We start from the raw sequence: 23733 nt of genomic DNA, 5'->3' as shown, positions 1-23733 counted from the left end.
ACGTAATCAGTTTGGAGCAAACAAACTGATCAGGCTTCTGCCTAGAACGGCTCTTTTTTTCACTATGGGACCACTGGCTTTCTCCAAAGCTGAATTCCTAGAAATTATCATGCTTCCCTAGTGAAACTGAGAGAACCTAAAACCTGTTAGCTCTGATAACAAACGTGGGAGATGTGCTGCTGAAGACTTCTACGAAGAATTCTAGGACTTCGTATAATGATCAAAGCTTTGTCTGCACACAGGTCACATTGTTTTAACAACGCTAATAATCCCTACTAATTAATCTCATACCAGGACTCTGGTTACTGACACCACGCCACATGTACAGACTGAGAAGTATCTTATCCCCGTGATCGCCAGGAAGTGCCACCTCCAGTGCTAAAGCTTACCAAGGAAGAACCCTTGGGCAAAGAGACACTTCCTCAGCTCTAGAACAGCTGCAATTATTTTCTTTAACCTACTTTTTAAAACCAGAATAGGCAAAGCACTACAATCGCTTAGGGTAGAGGATGTCATACGTGTAAAGTGGTGCTCTTATGGTGTAGCAAATTCTCCTAAGAACAGGAAATAACCTACCTTTGCTAGTAAAATTATTTAGTATAAGCAGCTGCAGTCACCTCTGCACTTGTATAACCATTTACATTAAAAGTTACACTGCTCATTTAATTACAAAACATTAACAAAAAAGAATTGTGTAAGTCAGGCCTCATAGACATGCATTTTCAAACATGTACAAGACAGAAGAGTTTTAGTAAACTGAACTCGACCATTACCACTGCCTCACATAAAACAGTGGTGGTCTTGTGGCTTGCAGCTGCTTAATCATATTAAAGATGAGTCCAATCACAGGTTTGCGACACATTAACATACACTCAAAAACATTTTTTTTATTCAGGTCTACAGCATTTTAATGCAGTTTCTTGGACATGTCACTAGAATCTCTTTCAGTCTTGTGCCTAAGCAGCTCTTACGCCATTCTTCCCTCTGCTCTCATGAGAAATGAGGTTCATTTTCCCTGAAGTCCTCTGAGTTTTATGTAGTAATTACAAAGTAGTTAAGATGGACAAGTTTTTCTTCATATCATTTGTTTTTTCCCCTTTCTTATTCTTCTGTTTATCAAGCTGATTATTTGTATTTATTTTATATAAAATGGTATTTTAAATGTCTATTGGCATCAGGAAAATTTTTTAGTAATGAAAATAGATTTAAGGAAGGGACTGCCTAATTTCTTGGAAAATGTGTATTTGTTACACAAATCAAAAGAATTTGAGACAAGATCGTTACCTAGGGTAAAAATTTCTCTAGCAGAAACGTATCACAATTTACTGAAACCTAAGCATTGCAAGTTTTTTACATTAGAATATAAAATTTCCTTAAAAGGAGAGACCTGATAGATTCTAAGCCTCTAAAAGCATATTAGGGTCCTATTGTCATTTTTTTTATTGATTGAATTAATAATATATTACAAACAAGCCATAAAGAAGAAAGAATGCAAAATCACATCCATCTTGGAGAAGAACTAGAAGGAGAATCTGAGGAAGTACAGGCCACTCAGCTGAACTGCACTCCCTGGGAATGTCACAGACTAAATTCTCCTACAAGCCGTTTCCAAGTGCAGGAAAGATAAGGTGGTGATTGGGAACAGCCAGCACAGAATTATCAAGGGCAAATTATGCCTGAACAACCTGATTGCCTTCTGTGATGAGATGACTTGTTCTGGGGTGAAGGGAGGAGCACTGAACGTTGTTTACTTTGATTCTAGCCCGGCCTTTGATACTGTCTCCCATTATCTCCTTGCAGCCAAATTAGTGAGGTATGGACTCTGTAAGTGGGTGATAACATGGGCAGAAAATCACCTGGACCACTGTGCTCAAAGAGTTGTAATCAACAATATGAAGCAGAACTGGCGACTGGTTGTACAAGTGGCATCCCTCAAGGATTTGTAGTGGGGATAATACTGTTTGATATCTTTATTCATGACCTCGGTGGTGGGATGGAGTGCACTCTCCGCAAGTTTGTAGGGAATATGACATTGGAGGGAGCAGCTGTTATGCTGGGAGGACAGGGCTGCTGTTCAAAGGGATCTGGACAGACTGGAGAATGATCCGACAGAAACTCATAAAGTTCAACAAGGGCAAATGGGATCTGGGATCTTGCATATGGGACAGAATAAATGGGTTGTATCAGCAAAAGTGTAGCCACCTGTTTGGGGAAAGTGTTTATTCCCTTCTGTTCAGCACTTGTGAGGCTGTATCTAGAGTGCTGTGTCCAGTTTGGGGGTACCTGGGACAAGAAAGGCATTGACACACTGGAGCAAGCCCAGTAGAGGGCCACCAGGATGGTTATGGGGCTGCATGACATGCCATGTGAGAACAGGCTGAGAGATCTGGGTTTGTTCAGCAGTGAGAAATAAAGGCAAATGGAAGGTCTTATTGCTTCCTCCAAATACCTAATGGGAGAGGAGCATAGAGAAGACAGAACCAGGCTCTTCTCAGAGGTGCCCAGTGACAGGACAAGCAGCAACAGACACAAGTCAGAGCATGGGGAATTCTTATTAGATAGATGGAAAAATGTTTCCCCTGTGCAGGTGCCCAAATACTGGAATCATAGAATGCTTTGGGTTGGAAGGGACCTTTAAAGGTCATCTAGTCCAACTCCCCTGCAATGAGCAGGGACATCTTCAACTAGATCAGGTTGCTCAGAGCCCCGTCCAACCTGACCTTGAATGTTCCCAGGGATGGGGCATCTACCACCTCTCTGGGCAACCCAGTGTTTCACCACCCTCATCGTAAAAAATTTCTTCCTTATATCTAGTCTAAATCTACCCTCTTTTAGTTTAAAACCATTAGCCCTTGTCCTATTGCAACAGGCCCTGCTAAAAAGTCTGCTCCATTTTTCTTATAAGCCCCCTTCAGGTACTGGAAGGCTGCTTTAAGGTCTCCCTGGAGCCTTCTCTTCTCCGGACTAAGCAACCCCAAAAAGAGGAAGGTTGCAGGATTTCCTTCTCTGGAGATTTCAGAACAGGAATGGATGAAGTCAGGAGCAAACTGATGTGTGGTGAAATGCTGACCGTGTGAATTCTTTAAATGTACCTAGGGACAGATGTTTTAAATGTTACTTCGCTTAGATACCATATGGATACATGTGAGACCTGGTTTTCACAAGGACTGTGCCACTAGAGCTTCAAGATACAGTTGTTGTCAGTGCTCAGGGTCTTGGTATCTGGTGTTTTCTGTCCAAAATGGACGCATCCAAAATAAAAGGATGGTTTTGTAAATTGAGCTTTGAAAACTCTGTGTCTTACTTTTCCATGATTTTCACGGGACTTTTCCAGGGCTAACCTAATTGTCATTAGCGTAGTTTTTCAATGTCTCCAGGAGAAAAATGCTAGAAAGTCCAATAGCAACATTGAAAGAGTGCACAAACATAACCTTCTCTTAAAACAAAAGCCTCAGTAACAATGGCAACTGTCTAAATTAGAACATGCGGGAATGACTGTAGTTCTCTAACAGTTCTTTAGCTACTGTAGTTCCTGTGATTAACCACAATAAGCAAGAAATGCTAAAACTGCATACGCTAAGGAAGCTGTATTTCTGGGCTACAAATTGAAAAGGCTGCTGAAGTGCTGTAGCAGAAAGTAAAATTCTTCTGAAATTTTACAGGTAATAAAAATAATAGCTAGAGGAAAATGGATCTTGCAGTGTATTTTACCAAATAAGATAAGCTCTGCACCAAGCATTTTTTATTAAAGGATGTGCAATTACAGAAATTAAACCTACATTTTATTTCTTAATCTATTATTAAAATGTGTGTCCTTTTATGTTTTAAAGGTTATTAAAATCAGACACAGGAAGCTTAAAATCTTTTCAATAAGAAAAAGAGCATATTTTGAAAAAAGATCAGCTTTTAGAGAGGCACAAGTGCAATTAATAGATTATTCAAAGTGACATTTGTTATTTGATGCTGAGCAAAATACCTTTCAAGTTGAAGAATAAACAAGAAGATGTATATACAGAATGTCCTTATTAAGCTTACACGTATTTGATACCATTCATAAATTATCACAGTTTTAATAGTGAAATCTATTAATTTTTATCTATTTGCTGGGAAAAAAGAAGATTTATATACTGGTTTATATACTGCCCTCTAACCCCCCAGCTGGAGCAACAGCATACGGGAACAGTTCTGCAGTTTCCTAGCTGACTACATCTGATAAAACAGGAATTTGGATCAAGAGAGAGACACTAGAAAATCCCAGTTATTAAGCTGCACACAAACAGCTCAGAAGTTTGAGCTGTAGTCACAACGAACCTGGAAAGGGTTAAAAGCCTTCACTAAAGAAAAAGGAAGAGGTTAGCCCTTAAAGACTATATAAGCTGCAAAACCTGGCAGTTGTGGCTTGTTAAACTGCTGGGAGGTGGAACTGACAGCTGTGCAGCCTAAGTGGGGGAAGTCATAAAAGGGAAGCTGAGGGCCCCAGCGGGAGTGGGATAGTTGGGCTTTAGCATTTCTCTGCTTAGGGAGAATTTACTTTGTTTGAACTAAAGTGGACACTGCTACTGCTGGATGCTGATCGCAGGGAGGCTTTTAGGTGGCTTGTTTATGGAGAGCTGAGCAAGGTGAAAAGAAGCTGTCCTGGCTTCTACTGCTTTTAGGATTGTGACTAAAGTAGCTATGCCTGGCCGTACTAATTTCCCAAGCCTAGACTGGAGTGGGCTGCCTATTTTTTCACCTTTAAATAACACAGACAAACAAAAAAAGGAAGCATCGCTTAGGTTAGATTCCTGATCTCTAACTGGGGCTGATAGTCTCTTTGCAGGCCTTCGGTTATGTACTGTGCTTCCTGTCGAGGAACAAAAGGAAATTGGTAGTGCTTAAAATGAAATGTCAGAATCCTTTCTGCTTAAGAAATTATTACATTGATCTTTGTAAATTAATTTTAGTAATTTTGATTTTGTATTTTGAATTTTGTTTCATAGACTGTAATGATGTGAAATTCTGTGAATCCTGTAGCTCTTGATGGCACATCTGAAAACTGGCAGGCGATGCTTTCTGCCTGTAAACATATGTAGCCAGTAATCATTCCCACATACAGATTGTATTTGTTCTTCTGAATACAGAGCAATTAAGGAGTCTGCATTTTAAATAGTTTATAGATATTGGTTTTCTATTTCTCCTTTTCTGTTTTTACAAATGGAGGAAAGGCTTTGTCTTCAAAATATTTAGTCTGGTCTTTATGTATGTCCAGTAAAATGGTTAATAATTTGATATCCTTGTAGGTTTCATGCTCTTGTAGAAGATTAAGTCACTTCAGATATTATTTATATTCATCATGTCTTTAAGACGTGTTCTTTAAAAAAGTGGCAGTATTTTAGAACTACAGGCTAGATTTAAAGTAACCCAGCTTGGCTTGAAGTGACATGTGCCCAGACCAATTTATAGAGTAATGGAACAATTTATGAGTCTGCCTTAGCTGAAATTAGTTTCTATGGCAGTTGGCCCAGGGAAACTCTGTGGGCCTTCTGTTCTTTGCAGCTGCAGAAAATAATTGTAAAGGGAAATATTACCTTCCAGTAGCTAGGCAAAGCCTTACTTACAAACTATGTGATATGCCTTTCCTTAAAATTAGAGACCCTAAATCACCAGTAGAATTGCTCTTGATGACCACTGAAACAAAAAGCAAGTGATTCATATACTTTTTTCATACTGGAATAAAGTAACAAATTAGAAAATGTTATGTTCAAACAGTAATGCTAAGCAAAACTTTGCAGCAAGCATCAAAAAGAGCAAACAGATTGTAGAAGTGAGCTTGCTAGTCATGGTTAATCCCAGGCTTTTCTTAAAATTCAAGGTGAGAGCTCACACCCTTGTTTTAATTTATTCTAACTCTTGAAGTCAGTCAAGGACAGCCATTCATTAGCACAGTCTTGCTACATCATTCTCTCTTCTTCTCTCTCCCCTGTCCACCAGCTTCCAGCTGAGAGCATCTTGCACCAGAAGTGGGATGAAGCAGAAATTTTCTGAATTGCAGAAAAAAAACTGAAGCAGACAGGACAAAACAAAATAGATAGTTTTCCCCAAGCCTATCTCGCAACTTGTTACAAGCTCAGAGGGTCTTCCCTTTGGTCTCCACTGACGCTTCCGAATACACTCTGTTCTATTAAGAATAGTAAACTACTTCATCAGAGGCAGAGCATGTTCCGTGCTTGCAAAAAGATTAGCTTAGTCCACTGGTGATATCACACCTATTTAATAAAGTTTCCAAGCACTGTGAATTGACCCTGACTTTGCTCCCCTATTCAGTCCTTGTGGAGTGCAAAAGCTTTACGTTCAGTTATCAAAAACTCTGGACACACTGAAGGAGTCTCAAATGGTTCTGTATCTGCGAGGGGTGGATTTCTTTAAAGTTGACTAGGAAGTGCCAGTCAGGATTTGAAATGCCCAGTAACTCAGAGAATTAATCTCCTCTTCTATTTTTATAAGTGTTCTTACCAACACTGGAACCTACAGATCCTAAGCAGACTTCCAAGAGCCAGCTAAGGACCCACTGCAACATCAGAAGAGGTTGTACGGTCATAATTTGGCCCGTCAGTCTCCTGTCAGTGCCTGGACCATCATCACAGCATCTGAGTTGGTTTGCTCACAGGTTATCTGTCAAGTGAAACAAGCAGCTTCACCTGCAATGCAGCGTGAATGCAGTTGTGGAGGTACATTGCCCAAGAGATGTCTCTCCATAGGCATTACAGGCAACACTATACCAGGTTTGGTCTTAGCTCTTAAGTTTTTTAATACTGTCCCAGAAGGTCTTTTATGTTCTAATACTGTATATGCACCATGAATGCTGACTGCAACGTATACTCACGGTGTCATGCTATAAAAGACTGTTAATGGACTGAAATACAACTTTCATATTATGCCAGGCTGTATGATCAAAAACCTCCCTCACACATGCACAGAAATGTCCATAAGGTGTAAAGAAACAAAGAGAAGACCTGGGCTGTGAGCTCTCTCTCTGAAGAGAGCCTGTGTCCAAGGCTCAGTCCCCAGTAAGGATTAGGGTTGAGGGAAGGACAGCATGCTGCTGCAGCTGGAATGGGGTTACAAAGGACCTTCAGAGAAAAAAACAGTGGGGTGCAGAGAGAACTTGGAAGGGGAAATGTTTTGGCAGGGGCACTGGTGGGGTGTCCTGGTCTAAGGCTCACCCTGTGGTCATGGTTAGGACTGAGAAAAAGAGAAAGCCAAGAGAAGGGCTAGAGCTGCAGTTGGAAGGGGCTAGAAGAGGGCCATCAAAGTGAAGGGTGGGCTGCCAAGAGAAATTGGCTTCACAAACTTTTTGCTGTGGGCACTGGCTGAGGGCCATGGCCGAGGCTCAGCCTCTGGATGGGCTTAAAGTCAGGGTTAGGCTTGAGAGAGAGAGCCAAGAGCTTCAGCTGCAGTGGGACTGAAAAGGAATGGATAACTGGAAGTGTAGGCTGCAAGGAGAATTTGGTTGCCAGAAGTTTTTGATTTGGCCTGGTGAGCTCTAATCCAAGGCTCGACCTTTGATTTGGTTTATTGATATGGCTGTGTGGTGGGTTGACCTTGGTTGGTCACCAGGTGCCCATCAAGTCACACTATTTCTCCCCCTCCTCAACCGGTTGGGGAGAAAAATACGATGAAAGGCTTGTGGGTCAAGATAAAGACAGGGAGATCATTTGACAATTACCATCATGGGCAGAACAGACTCAGCTCAGGGAAATTGATTTAATTTATTGCCAATCAAATCAGAGCAGGATAATAAGGTATAAGAACAAATCTAAAAACACCTTCCCCCCACCCCTCCCTTCTTCCCGGGCGCAGCTTCACTCCCGGCTTCTCTGCCTCCTCCCCCCGCATGGCACAGGGGGACGGGGAATGGGGGTTACAGTCAGTTAATCACACATTGTCTCTGCCGCTCTTTCCTCCTCACACTCTTTCCCTGCTCCAGTGTGGGGTCCCTCCCACGGGAGACAGTCCTCCACGAACTTCTCCAACCTGAGTTCTTCCCACAGGCTGCAGTTCTTCACAAACTGATCCAGTGTGGGTCTCCCCTGGGGTCTCAAGTCCTGCCAGCAAACCTGCTCCAGCGTGGGTCTCCCCTGGGGTCTCAAGTCCTGCCAGCAAACCTGCTCCAGCATGGGCTCCTCTCTCCATGGGTCCACAGGTCCTGCCAGGAGCCTGCTCCAGCGTGGGCTTCCCACAGAGTTACAGCCTCCTTCGGGCATCCACCTGCTCCGGCATGGGGTCCTCTCCAGGATGCAGGTGGATATCTGCTCCACCATGGACCTCCATGGGCACAGGGGGACAGCCTGCCTCGCCATGGTCTTCCTCACCACGGGCTGCAGGGGAATCTCTGCTCTGGTGCCTGGAGCACCTCCTCCCCCTCCTTCTTCACTGACCTTGGTGTCTGCAGGGTTGTTTCTCTTACATGTTCTCACTCCTCTCTCCAGCTGCAGTTTCTGTGCTTGCTACAACTTTTTTTCCCTTCTTAAATGTGTTAACCCAGAGGTGCTACCACTATTGCTGATGGGCTCAGGCTTGGCCAGCGGCAGGTCCATCTTGAAGACAGCTGGCTTTGGCTTTATTGGACACAGGGGAAGCTTCTCGCAGATTCTCATACAAGCCACTGCTGTAGCTCCCCCACTACCAAAACCTTGCCACGCAAACCCAGTACAGGCTAGGGTTAGGATTAGGGTTGAGAGAAAGAGAGAGCCTAGAGCTGCAGTGAGAGTGGGGTTAGAAGGGAGGTGGGCTGCAAGAACTTGGCTGGCTGGGAGAATGTTTTGGTGTGGGCATTAAAAGGAGGGCCCCAGCATACAGTTAGGTTTACGTCAGGGTTAGCGTTGGGGCTGGGAGAAAAAGAGAGCCTGGCATTCCAGCTGGAGGGAAGTTAGAAGGGGGTTTGAAGAGGAAGTCTAAGCTCAAGGAGAACTTGGCAGGGCTGCCCGGTCTGAGGTTCAGCCTACCATTATGGTTGGAGTTACAGCTGGGGTTAAATTTGATAACAAGAGAGAGCCTAGTGCTGCGATTAGAATGGGCCTAGAAAGTGTGGGGTGCAGGAAGAACTTGGTTGCAAGAACTTTTTGTTGTGGATGCTGCTTGGCAGTCCTGGTCTGAGGCTCAGCGTACAGCTAGTATGAGAGTTAGGGTTAGTGTTGGAAGAAAAAGAGAGCCTAGAGCTCCAGTTGGAGGGAGGCTTGAAAGCAGCTGCTAGTGAAAAGGCTGAGCCACAGAGATAACTTGGCTGCAAAAACTTTCAGGTGGAGGCACTGGCTGAGGGGCCTGGTCTAAGGCTCAACATCACTGCCAGGTTAGGGTGATCTTTGAGGTTATGATCGACAGAAAGAAAGAGACAAGAGCTGCAGCTGGCTTGGGGCTAGAAAGTGACTGTCCCAGGGGAGTGTAGGCTGCAAGGAGAACTTGGCTGCAAGAACTTCCTGGTGTGGGCACTGGCTGGAGGCCATGTCCAAAGCCCAGCATATGGTTTGTGTGAGGGTTAAGGTTAGGGTAGAGAGAAAGAGAGGGCCTGGAGCTGCAGCTGGAGTGGAGCTAGAAAGGAGCTTTGAAACGTAAGGGCGTGGGGTAGAGAAAACATGGCAGAGAGCATTTTGTTGAGGGCACTGGCAGGGGGTCCTGGTCTAAGGATCTGTGTTAGTGTTAAGGTGGGCATTTGGGCAGAGACAGCCTAGAGGTGCACCTGGAGGGGAGCTTAAAAGGGAATGTGCCAAAGGAAAAGGTGGACTGTGAAGAGAAGTGGCCATGAGAATGTTTTGGTGTGGGCGTTGGCTGGGGACCCTGGGCTGTGGCTTAGCATAAGATTAGGTTTGCTCTCAGGGTTAGTGTTAGAACTGGGAGAGAGCCCTAGAGCTCCAGCTGGAGGGGAGCTAGAAAGGGGTTTGAAAGGGAAGTCTAGGCTGCAAGAACTTGGCTGGGGAAATTTTTGCTGTGGGCACTGGCTGAGGGGCCTGGTCCCAGACTCAGCCTCTGGTTAGTTTTATTTCAAGGGGTAGGGTTACAGTTGAGGCAAAGAAAAAGCCTGGAGCTCCAGTTAAAGCACAGCCAGAAAGAGGCTTCCCAAGGGGAGTGTAGGCTGCAAGTGTAATCAAGTTTTGTCTCTTCAAGTGACCCCTGTGTCCACGTATATCATGGATTCAGTGGAAAACCTGTGCCCACAGTGGTCCCTACAGGATAGACGCATACAGGCGACCATCCTGTTCTTGGTGCTTAAAACTGGAGAGGACAAATCTTTGCCCCAGACCTTGTCATGAAGATAGACCAGGCCCTTGATTTATTTTAATTCTGCTGTAAAGATTATGGTCAACATCTGTTCTTCCTCTGAAAAAATAACCTTCCTGGGTAAGGATTCATATTTGCAGGGAAGAGCTCTTTAGAATCTAGGCCAAGATGACAAGAAAGTCTCCTGGAAAAAAAGAGCAACTACTTACTTCCTCAGCTTTGCCTTCCCTATAAGAAACCTACCATAATGTTTGTTGTTTATGACACATTTATAAACCAAAATGCTTCACTATATGGATTTACTTTGTAAAGAAGAGGAAAGACACGTATGTGACGGGTGTTAGTCAGGTTGATGTGTGCGGCATTGTACAATACTCAGATGTCACATTCTAAGCACAATGTAAGGAATAAAATGGGTACTGAACTCTTCTGAAAGTCTGACTTCAAATCTATATTTAGGCATCTAAGTGACCTGCTTTTATTCAAAGGTGCTGACTGTTCAGCTGCTTCCATTGGATACAGTAGAAATCTAAGAGATTTTTTTGTCATTGTTGAATCTATTTTCAAGACAAAAATTACAGTTTAGTCTCTCTGTAACTCCTAAGTAACTCCTTGCTCAAAAAAAAAAAAAAGACAGAAGACGAAATATAGCATCTCTGTTCTCTCCTACTCTCCACAAGATGCACAAAATGGACCATATAATAAATCCCAGTAACTGCTTCTATGCAGGAGGGAGATTAAACACTACTGGTTTGGATTCCAGCGTTATAGATAACTTTGTTATTGAGATCACAAGGGCAAAAGAGAAATGGGGAGGATGAGACACTTGAACAACTGTGTTTGGTGCAACAAGTTTTTGAATTTATGAGCAGCTGTGTAAGTCTGTGTCAGGGCCCTGAGCTCACCTATTGACCTTGGTTGCCCTGAACAGCTTCACCTGGGAGCACTCTCTGCCCAGGACCTCCATTTAAGCTCAGGGAGGGCTCAGTGTAGGTCTTTGCCTGAGCTTTGTTGTAGGTATACCTGTCTCTGGCACTGTATTCTGGCTATACCTTGGGCCTATATTGCAGGCAGCTTGCCTGCAGTCCTGTTTCTGGACCCGTCCCATCCATTCTGGGCTCCTGGATGGACCCTGTGCCTATGCTGTGCCTTCCTGGATGGACCTGGCTCATCACCTCAGCTTCTCTGGGGCTGCTGATGGGTGCTGTTGCCAGCACCTGGCCCTGCCCACTGTGCGTTGACCCTGTGGGACTGGGCCCCATCGCCGAGGGCACTGCTTGGACTGGGATGACCCTCGCCTGCCGGTTCGTCCACCCTTATGGAGCAGCCCTGCTCTTGCTTTTCCCTAAGGATCTGGTCACCTTGCTGAACGATCGGCCGATGAACAAAGCAAGATCTACAGCAGGCAGGTCAGTTTGCATGATTCAGAAGTTGATGGATGACTTATTGTAAATGCACAGAAGATGTACGCTCTGCGTTAGCTGCGTGTATTGACCCTGAACAGTGACTGCAGTTGTCATGAAGGCTCCTCATCGTGCAGTGGAGGAAAGCGTATGTTGTGTACCACGCTCCTGGGCTGGGCAGACGTGCCCTTGCAGGATGTCGTCTATCGCTGACCACATCCTCTGTGGCCACAGAGGCAGTTAAGAAACAGTTTAAATTTTTTCTGCTGTGGGTATGAATAGAGGCATATAGTTTATAGGGGTGCCATACTTCTGCAAGAGACTGAGTTTTCAGGATTTGCCGTATGCCGGCTGAAACGAATCGCTCTACTCGCGGATCAGAGCTAGTCAGGGGCAGTTGGCGAAGTCCTACCTCGGAGGGCCCTTCTCAGTCCCAGAGGTCTCTTTACAGGGAGGGGAACTGGAAACTTGGGTAAATACTACAAAAACCGCGCAGAGTAACGGTGCGTACGGTTAGCTAGACAAAGATTAGGACGATGGTAGGTTTTGTTTCCCGGAGGACTTGGAGACGAGCGTGAGGGCGGGAAGCGGGGCGGTGGGCAGCGGACGAGAACCGCTTTCCTCCCCGGGCGGGCGCTGAGCTCGGTTTCGTCTCCAGAGGCCCCTCTCCCCTCAGTGTGGGCAGCGAGGGCGGGCCCCGCGCCCACCCCCTGCCTCCCGCCCTCCCCGCCGCTCGCCCCCCTCGAGGGGCCGCCGGCAGGGCGACGGCTTCCCCACAGCGGCCGCGCAGGCGCGAGCCCGGGGAGGGAGGGAGGGAGGGAGGGAGGGAGGGAAGGGGGGGTGGGCGGGCATGCGCAGTGGGGCGGCAGGAACCGAAACTCCGCCGGCGTTCCCGCGCCGCCTGCGGGGGCGGGGCGCGGTGCGTGGCGGGCGGCGGCTCCCCCACGCGCGCGCGGGGGGGGGGGGGCGGGGCCGCGGGGCGCGAGCGGGGCCATTTCAGCGCGCGGCACCGGCGGCCAGGCCGGGATGCGCGCGGCATCCCGCGGCTGCCAGCCCGCCGCCGGCCTCCTGCCCGCGGGGCTGGGGCGCTGACTCGCCCCTTCCTTTCTCTCCTGCTCGTCCGCCCTTCCTCCCTCTCTCCCTCCCGCCGCCTCCGCCGCCGGCAGCGCCATGGCGGCCCCCAGCAGCATCGTGCCCGTCATGGCGAGTAAAACCAAGACCAAGAAAAAGCACTTCGTGGCGCAAAAAGTGAAGTTGTTCCGGGCTAGCGACCCGCTGCTCAGCGTCCTCATGTGGGGGGTCAACCACTCGGTAAGCGCCGCGGCTCGACCCGCCGCCCGCCCCGCCGGGGCATCGCCCCCCCCCCCCCCCGGGGCTGCGGGGGGGGGGGCGATGCGGGGCTGGTGCGGGGCGGACGGGACCGGGGCAGGCACGTGCCGCGGGGAGCTGCCCGCCGATCGTCGCCCTCCGCCCCGGCGGGGGGGGGGGGGGGGGGCGCCGGGGGAGGCTGCGGTGTCCTGCCGGGGCGGGGGCGATGCGCGCCCGGCTGCCCGGGAGGCGCGGAGCTGCCGCCGGCCGCGTCGTGGCGGGGCGCCTGCGGTAGCCCGTGTCCTATCGATCCGCGGTCCCGCTCGTTAAACAGCGTACGGGTGGTGCCCGTGAGGGGACGGGGCTGCGAGCGGAGCCGGAGCCGCTCCGCTCCTGCCGCCACCCGCGAGCGGGCGTTGCATAAAGGTACTGCGGTTAAAAAAAAAAAAAAAAAAAAAAACCAAAACAAAACACAAAACAACCCCCCCAAAACCCAGTTATTGGCGTTTAACTGGCGAAGTTTTTGCCGTCTTCGGTGCAGTTTGCTTAAGCAAGTGTCTCTTGACGATTTTGTGCGCTTGGGGGAGGGGAGGAGGGCCGGGTTTTGATGTGGTAAAGCAGCAGAATTGCAACGTTTGCGGAGTGCTATATCACCCTGCGGATGATGGGCTGCTCTGTCTTCAAAAGAGTCCCTGTGCCGGGTGCAGTAACGTTGGACTGCTGCTGTTCGGCGTTAAATTTAGGAGCCTGGTAAAGATGTCACATGGTTTGGGCATTATGAGGCTCAAGTCACAGCTTTACATCTTTAAATAGCTACCATGGCAGGTTAAAAGTGTAGAGCCCAAAGATCACCAAAAATCAGGTTTCAGGGCGGTTAAGCCAAAAACTTACTCTCTTCTCTTGCTGGTGCAAAGTCTGTACGTCCAAGTGTTGGGTTTATATGGGTTGCTGCTTGTAAGAGCTTGTAAGAATAACTGTCAATGTGCTATCTGAGACTAGACTACAAATTCTGTAACAGCTTCATGAAACAGGCAAAGCAGTCTGTGTTAACTCCGCGTTCCTTTTGTTTCCTACACATCCAAATCCTGTGAGGTTTTTTTCCTTTGTGTACATTTTGATAGTTTTTGCCCAAAGCCTGGAGGCTGAGCATCAAGGCTAAGCACTGTTAGATCTGTGTTAAACAGCACGGTGCCTGAAGTGATGATCTGGGGGAAACCCTTTAGCTGTATGTACCGATATGATATGGATGACAGAAGAGAAGCTCGAGTGAGGTTAAATAGTCTGTGTGAGATAGCCCTGCGAGTTGGTAGGAAATGGTGACAAAGGATTTCAAGTTTTCTGTGGGTCAGCGGTGAGCAGTGACATCCTATGTCATGAACTGATAAGAAACTAGCTATTTATCTACAAAGCAAAAAGATCTCCCAATTGTGGAAGTGCACGACATGCAGTTTGCCAGAATTGGGCTTAAATATGCAAGTTTCTTTTGCTCCTTTAGTGGCTAGCATTATTCATAGAAAAATTCCCAAACAGGCCTCTTTAATGAAAGACAGCAAGCTGGTAATTACAGGGTGAGAGACTTCTGCTGAATGGCAGGCAGTGTGTTAGCTATCGGCGGTCTCCCTGGGGAGAAAGAGGGAGAAGATCTCTGACGAGAACAGAGATCTTCCTGTTGCGACAGCTCGTTGCTACGTGTGTTCGTTTGTACTGGAACTACCGCTACTTTCGGAGGAAAGACCTCTCCAGTACAAATAATAACAAAGTAAATAGTGACAAATGCAACACTGTACATGACTCCTGCAATAGTGTACTGTGGCGCGCATAGCCGTTCCTATTAGAAAATGTAGTAAAGAAGCATACTGGTTCATGCACGTAAATTTAAAAATTGTAAACAAAAATCCTTCCGTTGGGGGGGCTCAAAGAGCAAGCTCAGCAATACAGTGTGCTCAGATAAATGCAGCTTCATGTTCATATGAAGATGATGGTTGGAGGAGTGAGTATCTGCTGAGTGTTCTGCAGATATTATTCCATTTGTTTACCCTGCTGCAAGGTGTAATCATGAATAATGCTTTGGGCCCCATGGAAACAAAATCCCTCTGAATGAGAGAGCATGGAAAAAAAAAAAGTTAATTTGATGTGTCCAAATCTAAACATCTCTTCTTAGCCAAGAATGCAGCACTGAAGTGTTGCAGGCTCCTCTGTCAGATGCTTACCATATCAGTTTGTAATGCTTGATGTGGCACTGTTCAGCAAATGAAAGTAAGTGTTCAGGATGGTTGGACTCTGTTATCACAAATAAGAATTTCTCATGGGAGAAATACAAATTATGTGTGTGGATTCATTAAGAACAGGAATTAAGGATCCTTAGGTTTCTTAGCAGAATAAACAGAAATCCTTAAGCTAAAGGTTAGACTAGGAAATGAGCATAGATCATAGTTCATGGTGATAGTATTTAAGTAAACTCGAACATAGTAGTCATCTGAAAAATCATATTTAAGACTGCTTCCAGTGTGGTGCATATCAATTAATGAGACAATAGCAGTCTCTGAGTCTTACTAACTGTCTTGGGGAATAAGTATGTATTGAAATGGTGAAGCTGAGATGCAGTTCCCACATTTCTGACAGGATGCGGCATATATTGGAAGGAAGCACTTTGTGAAGATAAAAAGGGAAAAGCAGATTTTTCTGCAGGCTTTTAAACTTTTTGATCTTGGGGCCAAAATACCGCTATACTTGAGTTTTGGACGATTTTCAGATTTTAAAATGAACGTGTGAAGAAGCTCCATCTAAGGAAAAAGTTACAAGAACTGTTCTCTTAACTCTTCCGTCCTAGGAGGAAACATGACTATATAAAGGGAGATCTTGAGCAATGGTGTCAGAAAGCAGAGGGCTTACAGCAAAGGTGTGAATTCTTAATGGGGAAAAAATTTGCAGGGATGTGTCTGTTACCCAAGGTTCTTATAAATTACACTCCCCCCCCCCCCCCCCCCCCGAAACTAAGCAAATTGCTTTGGTGGTCTCAGTTGTTGTTTAGGTAGAAGTAGAGACCTAATGAAAAATTCTGCTTGGTAATGCAGTCTAATTCAGCAATAACTTAGAAGGGCATGTGAACGGAAAACATGTAAACATTACCCAAGTATCTTACCCAAGTATCTTAAGAAGTGAGAAAATACATGCTCACATTCAGAGCTGTAAATTAATTTCTTAGTATGCTGAAATATGCTGTTGAATGAAACTTTCTGCTAAGTGAAAGGGAAAACAACTGTGTCCCATGTTGTAGATGAGATCATAATACTGATGATGACTTGTAGCAGCAAAGACTAATTGTTGTGTGCTTGGATCTTGCAGGCATCTGCATCATTAAGAGTTGATCTTATCTCGGTCTTTTACCCTGTGTCAAAGATAATCTGGCTGTGCTACTGAAACACTTAAATTCAGTGGTTAGTGTGACTTAAAGCTATATTTTTAGCTAGTTAACATAATTGTAATAATACTTCATTTACAACTGATACGGTAAATAACATCCTTATTCTTACTTCTGTATTGTCACTGCTGTTGGATTTCCAATAACTGTGGGAAGGAGGAGAGGGAAGGAAGGTGGCATGTAACTTTTTGCCTAATGCTTTTGGAAGTAATTTTTCCCTCCCTTGTTTTCTGTGCCAAAAATGAAAGCCAGGGATTCTGCGTTTTCTGCAGCCTATGATGATCGTCCCAGGCACAATGATGGTGAGTCTAGTCTCACTCATGTTGCTTGCCTGCTTCTGTTAGAAGCTTGTTAGGAAAGCTGGGAATTTGTAGGGAGCTAGGCTTAGGTCCTTCAAAACATATCACCCCCAAAGACAGAAGAAAATTACTAGAAGTGGGGGTTTTTTTGTAGCTAATTTTGAGGTAAAGAATGGATTGCTAGAGATCTCACCTACTGTGTCAACAATTAAATGAAACATTATTTAGGAGAGGCAAATGAATGTCTAATGAAGTTATTGCGCATACTGTACAAGTTGGTTTTTTTTAAAAAAAACCCACACAACCAAAACCAAACAACGCCCGCCCCGCCCGCCCCAGCCCATGGAATCTGTAATCGCCATCTGTTTCTTGGATGATTACAAGCTGATCTAAAAATTTAGCAGTGCCTGACTTCTCAGTGGCACTTGCTGCCTAATAAGGAAGGGGAACAATAAGAATACATGGATCAAATGACTTTTTTTCCCCCCAGCATATTGCAGGGTACATCAGAAAGAGTGTACTTTCCATGGGTGAAGAATTCAACTGATAATAAAGTCCACGGCCTCCTTCAATTGCTCACATAAGGCACAGTGAGCCTGATGCTACTGTTGCACTCTCAGCTGTAGTAATCTGGCTTTATCTTTTAACAAAAGTGGAACAACACCAGGACAGAATAATAAAAGGAGCGAGAGCTGTGGGACTTCTCTATCTGCCAGCGTAACTCCTGGGTTCATTCACTGTTACAGTTAGAAGTGGGGAGGAAAAAAAGCGTGACAAGTAAATGCATCTTTCCCCCTCATACATACTAGGATATATTTGATCATGGTATCTTCTGTATCTACAGAAAGCTGTAAAATGTCTGTGTTCTTGTCAGTTTTCAGTTTGGGTTTTTTTTCTTAGCTAACATACTTGTCTTTCCTGTTACAAACTTTTATCCAGACAAATACACAAATAGCTCACTTATTCATGCCTGTCCTTATGTTTTAATGTGGCACTGGAGAGCTTGTTAGGTAAATGTGTACCCTCTCAGTTTGTGGCATAAATCAAGTTTCTTAGTATTGACTTACCTACCCTCTGTCCTAAGAACTTCCTATCCTGAAACATTGTACATTTAGGAAAATGACGCTGAAAAGAGCTTATTGAGCAGATCATTAGGAAGATGAAGCCTAAAATAATTAAAAGCTAGGTTACGCCCTCCAGAATAAAAACTGCTGACTTAGGTTTATGATCAGTTTCCTTTAAAGGGGCGGGGGGGGGGGGGGGGGGAATCCACAAAAACAAACCCACAGCACTTACTACTGGCAACATATCTTTATAAGTTAGGGGAATTGATAACTTCTGGGTCCGTATTTTTAATATACTCTTAAATGATGATGAGACTAGTGACACCCTGAGGATATGGAACTGTAATGTTGACTCATGGCATTTGCTGTCAGCACAACAGGTTGGTTAGAAACTGTCTTGAGACTGGGAAGGATACTCATCAGTTGTGTTGTCAACTGTGTTACTAGTATTTAATGCAGAATGTCACTACTGCAATTGTGCTCTAAGTGGCTTTTCAAAATGACTGAGACAAAGTAAAACTAAAGTTACTGATCTTAGAGTTAACTCAAGATTTGTAACAGTGAGCTTGGAAACAAAACCAACAAACCTTATTAATTGTTTAATGGAGGTGGTGGTAGGCTACATGGGAGAAGGCTCTTTCGAAGAAGCAGGAAGAAACAATGTATTAAAAAGCACTGATTACAGCAGAGCAGATAATAAGGCAATTAAAACTATTTTAAAATAAAGTCAGATGGGCACTCAGCCCAGATGTTTGTATATAGAAGGAAGTAGAACAGGAAAAGCTATTTATGGAAAACTTGGTTCTTTTTTGGGTGTCAAGCTCTGTGTACTGCAGAAATTAGTTTGATACTGCTTTTGCAACTGAGTGGATGGACTAGTAAAAATACAAATTGTAAATATTTATTATGCTTAGGTTAAAGGTAGTAAACATTCCTGCATGAAATACAAATGGGGGTGATATTTCATGTTCTTCTCTGAACTATTGAAAGGGTCACATACAACAGCTTCTATTAGGGATGAGATGTCAGAGCTCTTTTCATAGCTCTTCCCAGCAGTTTCAAAGCTACTTTCTGTAGTTTCTTCCGTTCTACAAGATAAGGTGCTGCAAAGGCTAGGGAGGGGTTTGCCTATAGGTTTTGAAACAGAATTTCATTAACCACAGCAGAGAGGGCTGGACAAGGTTCAGTGAAGCAAACAGGTGGCACAAATTTGTTTTGCTGACTCAACTTAGTTGTCTTGAGTATCCTGCACCAGATGCCTTAAGAAAGAGTCTCTAGGGGATTATTTTCAAATTCCTTGCTCATTAAAGCAGACACTTGCATTATGCCCATGGGCCAGAGCCTGGTAGATGTTTATTTTCCTCCTGTAGTTTCAGGGCGACAAACTTTGTTTAATATAACTGACTCACCCCATTATGCAGTTCCTGCTGTACAGTTGTTTTCTGTTCTTCCTTGAAACCATCTTGTACCATAGGGTTCCATAGGCTAGCTGTACATTATGCAACTTCATGACAACTTTAGAGTGGTGAAACTACCTATTATTTACAGGTCCTCGGTATAGTCTTGCCAGCACTCAGAGTTGTAGTCATGTTGGCTTACAGATATCTTAACTTGTTGAAAGCTTAGTTATCTTTGTTGTTGAACTGTGAGGTTTTAAAGGCTTGAAAGTACACATTCATCTTCCTTTTCTCCTGACTTTTAAGTGATTATGACTGCCTCTGTGGATAATATACTCCAGTATGAATTCATTATTTTGTTTACTCCCAAGGCCTATTTCCATGTTTTTCCACTTTTTATACTTGATGCTTACTAGTTAGATGTCTAACAAAAGTCCTGATTTCTCTTCCTCATTTTCACTGTTCGTAAAGCACATGTTTGTGCTTGGCAAAATAGCTGAAGCAGTCTAAGAAATGGCTGCCTTGGCTATGGGATGGTAATGACAAACCTTGCTGGTTTTCATGGTCTGCATCCCAGTTAGTAGTGAAATGGGTTAGCTTTGAATTGTTGAGATGGTAACTTCTTGCATGTGGTTTGCTATGTGAACATCTGTCTTATGATCTTCCTATAGAGCCTGGGCTGTTCTATAATAAGTTAATTAGTTTTGTGTTGAGAGATTGCTTAATAAGGGTGTTGTGAAAATTGTTTGAAGTAGCTGAATGCTGTAGTGATGGATGTCACAAACTGAAAAGAAAACATTAGCTTTATCTTCAAAGAGTGGGTTTGAATAGTTTGCAGTAGAAATACTTAATGGCCATACACCTTTTAGAGTACTTATTTTTCATCAGACTTGGTGAACAACTACCTTGTGTACTGAGGCAAGGTAATTAGTCTAATCCAGCTCTTTTGTGTGCATTGTAAGTTCCCAAGGCAACCTTAATATTATTAACACAGCTGTGAGTATATGCATGATCCTTTTAGATTGTAAGACAAAACTGAAAAAAACCCCACATTCCCTTATGTGGCATTATTAGAAAGCCTGTGGAGCTCCTTGGTGAGTCTGAGACTTACGGAACCACCTTGCAGCTGCTTGAGCTAACTGGTTTAATCTTTCACTTTTCCCAGTCTCCCTCTTGATGTCTCAGTCATATGCTGTCTCACATCTCACAACTCTGCTATTCCTGTGTTTGCATTTTATCAGTCAAGTCTCTGCCATTCCAGTCTTCCTGGTTAACAAGTTCAGCCATATCTGTTTTCCTTATCAGTAATTACCCAGCTCCAAAGTAATAATCCAGCAAAAAAAATACATTTTGAGGAGTTTTTGGATGGGCCATAATTCACTGAAGTTCGTTGTCCAGCCGTGCAAACAGCTGTGCCAGCACAAAGAATGTGGAGTTGGTGCAAAAGCAGAAAAGATGGGGCAAAACAACTTCTTTGTAAGGAAGTGCCAGTTTAAGCTAGCATAAGGTTAGTCAAACCACAGCCTCCATAATACTGAAGGCAGCTAAAGCTGGGGCTGCTGGACTTGTTTCCACTCTTGTCTGGCGCTGATCTGATCCTGTGGTAAGTTCATTTGGGGAGATAGGCTAGAGGAAAAACTAATGCAGAAGAGTGAATAGGGTAGGGTTTTCATACTGCAACAGGCCATATCCACAAGTGTCAGTCCTAGCTTAAAAAGGGGAGCTGCAAACACACTGCAGGGGGAGTGGAGGGAAGAGACTAATGTATGTGTACATTAAGGTGAGTTTTTATAGTTTCTTAGGACAGTTGGAGGGACTCGGATAGCTCTGGTGTGTACTCTTTGACTGACCAGTGATATCCTATCTACAGCTCAATTTCATATTTGGTAGCCTGGAGTTATGCTGTTGTCCATAGTATAAAAAAAAACCCCAAAACAAAACAACACTTGAGGAGAGAACTCTGTGGATTCTGCACTTTCAACATGGAGACCTTTCTCAACTATTTTAACCTTTTGAAATAGTCATGTATTTTGTAAGAGACAGAACTGTCTATATTGTACCTGTCAGTTTCTGGTCATCTCTTCGGTCTTGGTCTTTGGAACATGCTGAACCATCTAACCTCATAATTTGCCTATCCAGGTAGAGAGTAAATGTCCTCAGAAAAGTTGTAATGGCTTTGTAGGGGCTGAAATTTTTGAAATTGCTTTCAGAGATAAATACCAACATTTGGAAGACTTTCTAAAAAAAAATAGTAATTCTTGAGAATCCTACCTTAAATGTTCTCTTGTAGGATATCAAGCATGTGGCTGTAGCAATCAATGACTTTTGGGGGTTTTTTTGGAGGAGGAAGAGAGGAAAATACTGAACTTGGTTAGCCTAAGACCAGTCAAAAGAAAGCAGCTTAGTAACAATTTTATTATACTGAATTAAAACTGAGCAGTATCTGATTAGCCTGTGGTGCCAAGCCTCAATAATTCTGTTATTAAACTAATAGTGCTGATATAACGCCCTTCATCTGTGGCATGTCCTGTTGCAAAGTAGACTTAAAGCTGTTTTGCAGAGTTTAGTTCTGCTTTAATCATGTTGCCCAGTGTTTTGCAGACCCTTGCTAGATCATTTAGGTACCAAAACCACTTTTGGTACAGCAGGTTCTGATGTCACAGTGTTGCTGGTTGTGTTTCTGTTTGTTCAGTGTCCTTGTTTTCTCTCTCAGCCATATAAGTTGTCTCTAGTTATTGGTATTTATTGGTGTTACGGTGTGGTGTGGCCCTCATCGTGGGTTGGGTTGTGGATGATTATAACAGAAAACTTTGTAGAGGAGCTCAGAAATCCTAAGTATGTAATTGTGAGGGCCTTTACAGCATGTAAATCTGATGTATTATTGTTGCCTGGAGCTGAGCAAAAATCGGAAGACTGACATAACAAAAGCAAGGTTGCTAATCTCTGAGCTTCCTGCTTCAGTCTTTCTAACTTGTATTTTGATCTGAATCTAGAGCTAGTTTTGGGAGACCAAATTGCAAAATACCAAAAATTGAGAAAGCAATTGAGTAAGGAATGGGATATCTTTTATTTTTATTTTAGATTTTGAAGTTATGATCCTAATACTGCTTTTTGCTTTTTTCTTTTTTTAATAAAGGCCTAACGGTAGACAAGGTTACTTTTGGCTTCTATGTGATTCTGGGAACAGTGGCACAAACACTTGCATTCAGGGTAGTGGTTCTAAAATTTGTACCTCTTTAATTGAGTATCCCTTTTTCATGAAGTTTTGCATGATTTTCTTTTGCAAATAATGAAAGTAGATTTGTACTTATGTACTATTCTGTTCCTAGGGGTTTTCTGTACCTTTTCCCATCCTGAAAGAAAAATAATGTGGTAACTTCCAGAGTCACTCAAACAGCCTATATAAGGATATACACCATTAGCTTTAACTATGGTATGCAAGTAAATTCTTGATTCATAAAGTACATATCTGAGACTGCTTGGTCCAAGTAGTGATAATATTTAAAGGCTTATACTTGAAATAAAATTATTTTTACAGTAAGTCCTTGAAGAGGAAATACTTATCAACACATTGTGTCTCAGTTGGCTATTCAAAAGAGCTGGTTGTCTTTCTGGGAAAGATAGCAGTCTCAAACAAGCTGACTTCACTGGAAAGCCCATACCCAACCTCCTTCTCCTCCTCCTCAGTCACCACAAACTTGCAGTTGGAGGACTCAGAAATGACTCACTCGAGCTGAAGTGCAGTGACAGATGCTCGGTGAGGTGCTGCAGCTCAGCACCACCCTCTTGTGCAGCAGCTTGGGGCTGATGCAAACTAGGGCTTCCCTGCTGCTCTCAATGTTTTTCCCCCCTCTGGTGATAATAAGGTTAGCAGAGGAGGATTGAAGATAAATTTTCTGGTATAATTATTCTTTCAGGTCTTAAGCAGAATTGTCAGTCAGATTAGTGAGTTTTCAGTCTGACTCATGATTCACTTGCAATCAGTGATATGTAAACCAGCCTTCCCCTGTGCTTGCACAGTGGACAGGACCAAACAAACAAGAAAAGCTTTCTGGATATTCCCCAGGCCCACAGAAGACAAGTGGTAAAAGTAATTTACAGAAACAAAATCTTAGTACTTGTTAACAAACACATGTACCTGCTTGCAGGCAAAAAGCACTGCAACCACTGTTTTCAGAACCTCTTGTCCATTTCTATGGATGCAGGGGGTTCCTGATAGAGCAGTTTCTCCAGCTGTTATTTTGGGCTTCAGCTGATTCAACAATGCTGCTTTCTCTTTCCTACCTACAGCTGCAGGCGGTTGTAGCTGGTTATTTCATTTGAATGAGCAATGTCCTTCGGGCTATGTTGGCTCAGGGATGTTAATAGGGTTCAGATGTCTCTGGGCTGGCAGAATCCTGCACTCCTCATCCCTCCTCAGCTCATTCTGTTGCAGTGCATCAAAGCAAAGCAGTATTGAAATCTTGAGCATCTTGAATCTTGCTAGTGCTCTATGCCTTTTTCTTGGTGGGAGTGGGGTGGATTTTTTTCCCTTTTCCACCACATCTCTCAACACCACTTCTCAGGGCTTTTTTTCCCCCACGTAGA

At 44.2% G+C, this 23733-nt stretch overlaps 1 protein-coding gene across 2 annotated transcripts in view; it reads left to right on the top strand.

Moving 5' to 3' along the window:
* Positions 1–12640: 12640 nt before the first annotated feature.
* The window catches only part of PIP4K2A (phosphatidylinositol-5-phosphate 4-kinase type 2 alpha), a 115952-nt gene continuing 104859 nt past the window's right edge, over positions 12641–23733 (top strand). For both annotated transcript variants that reach the window (XM_030009201.2, XM_030009200.2), the window contains exon 1: positions 12641–12968. In XM_030009201.2, the coding sequence (XP_029865061.1) occupies positions 12828–12968 (141 nt within the window). In that variant the 5' untranslated portion in view covers positions 12641–12827. The remainder of the gene's footprint in view (positions 12969–23733) is intronic.

This window comes from Aquila chrysaetos, chromosome 3, assembly GCF_900496995.4.
Source record: "Aquila chrysaetos chrysaetos chromosome 3, bAquChr1.4, whole genome shotgun sequence".
Taxonomy (NCBI): Eukaryota; Metazoa; Chordata; class Aves; order Accipitriformes; family Accipitridae; genus Aquila; species Aquila chrysaetos.
Note: the sequence above shows the minus strand (reverse complement) of the source record. Positions and strands in the feature narration are given on the sequence as shown.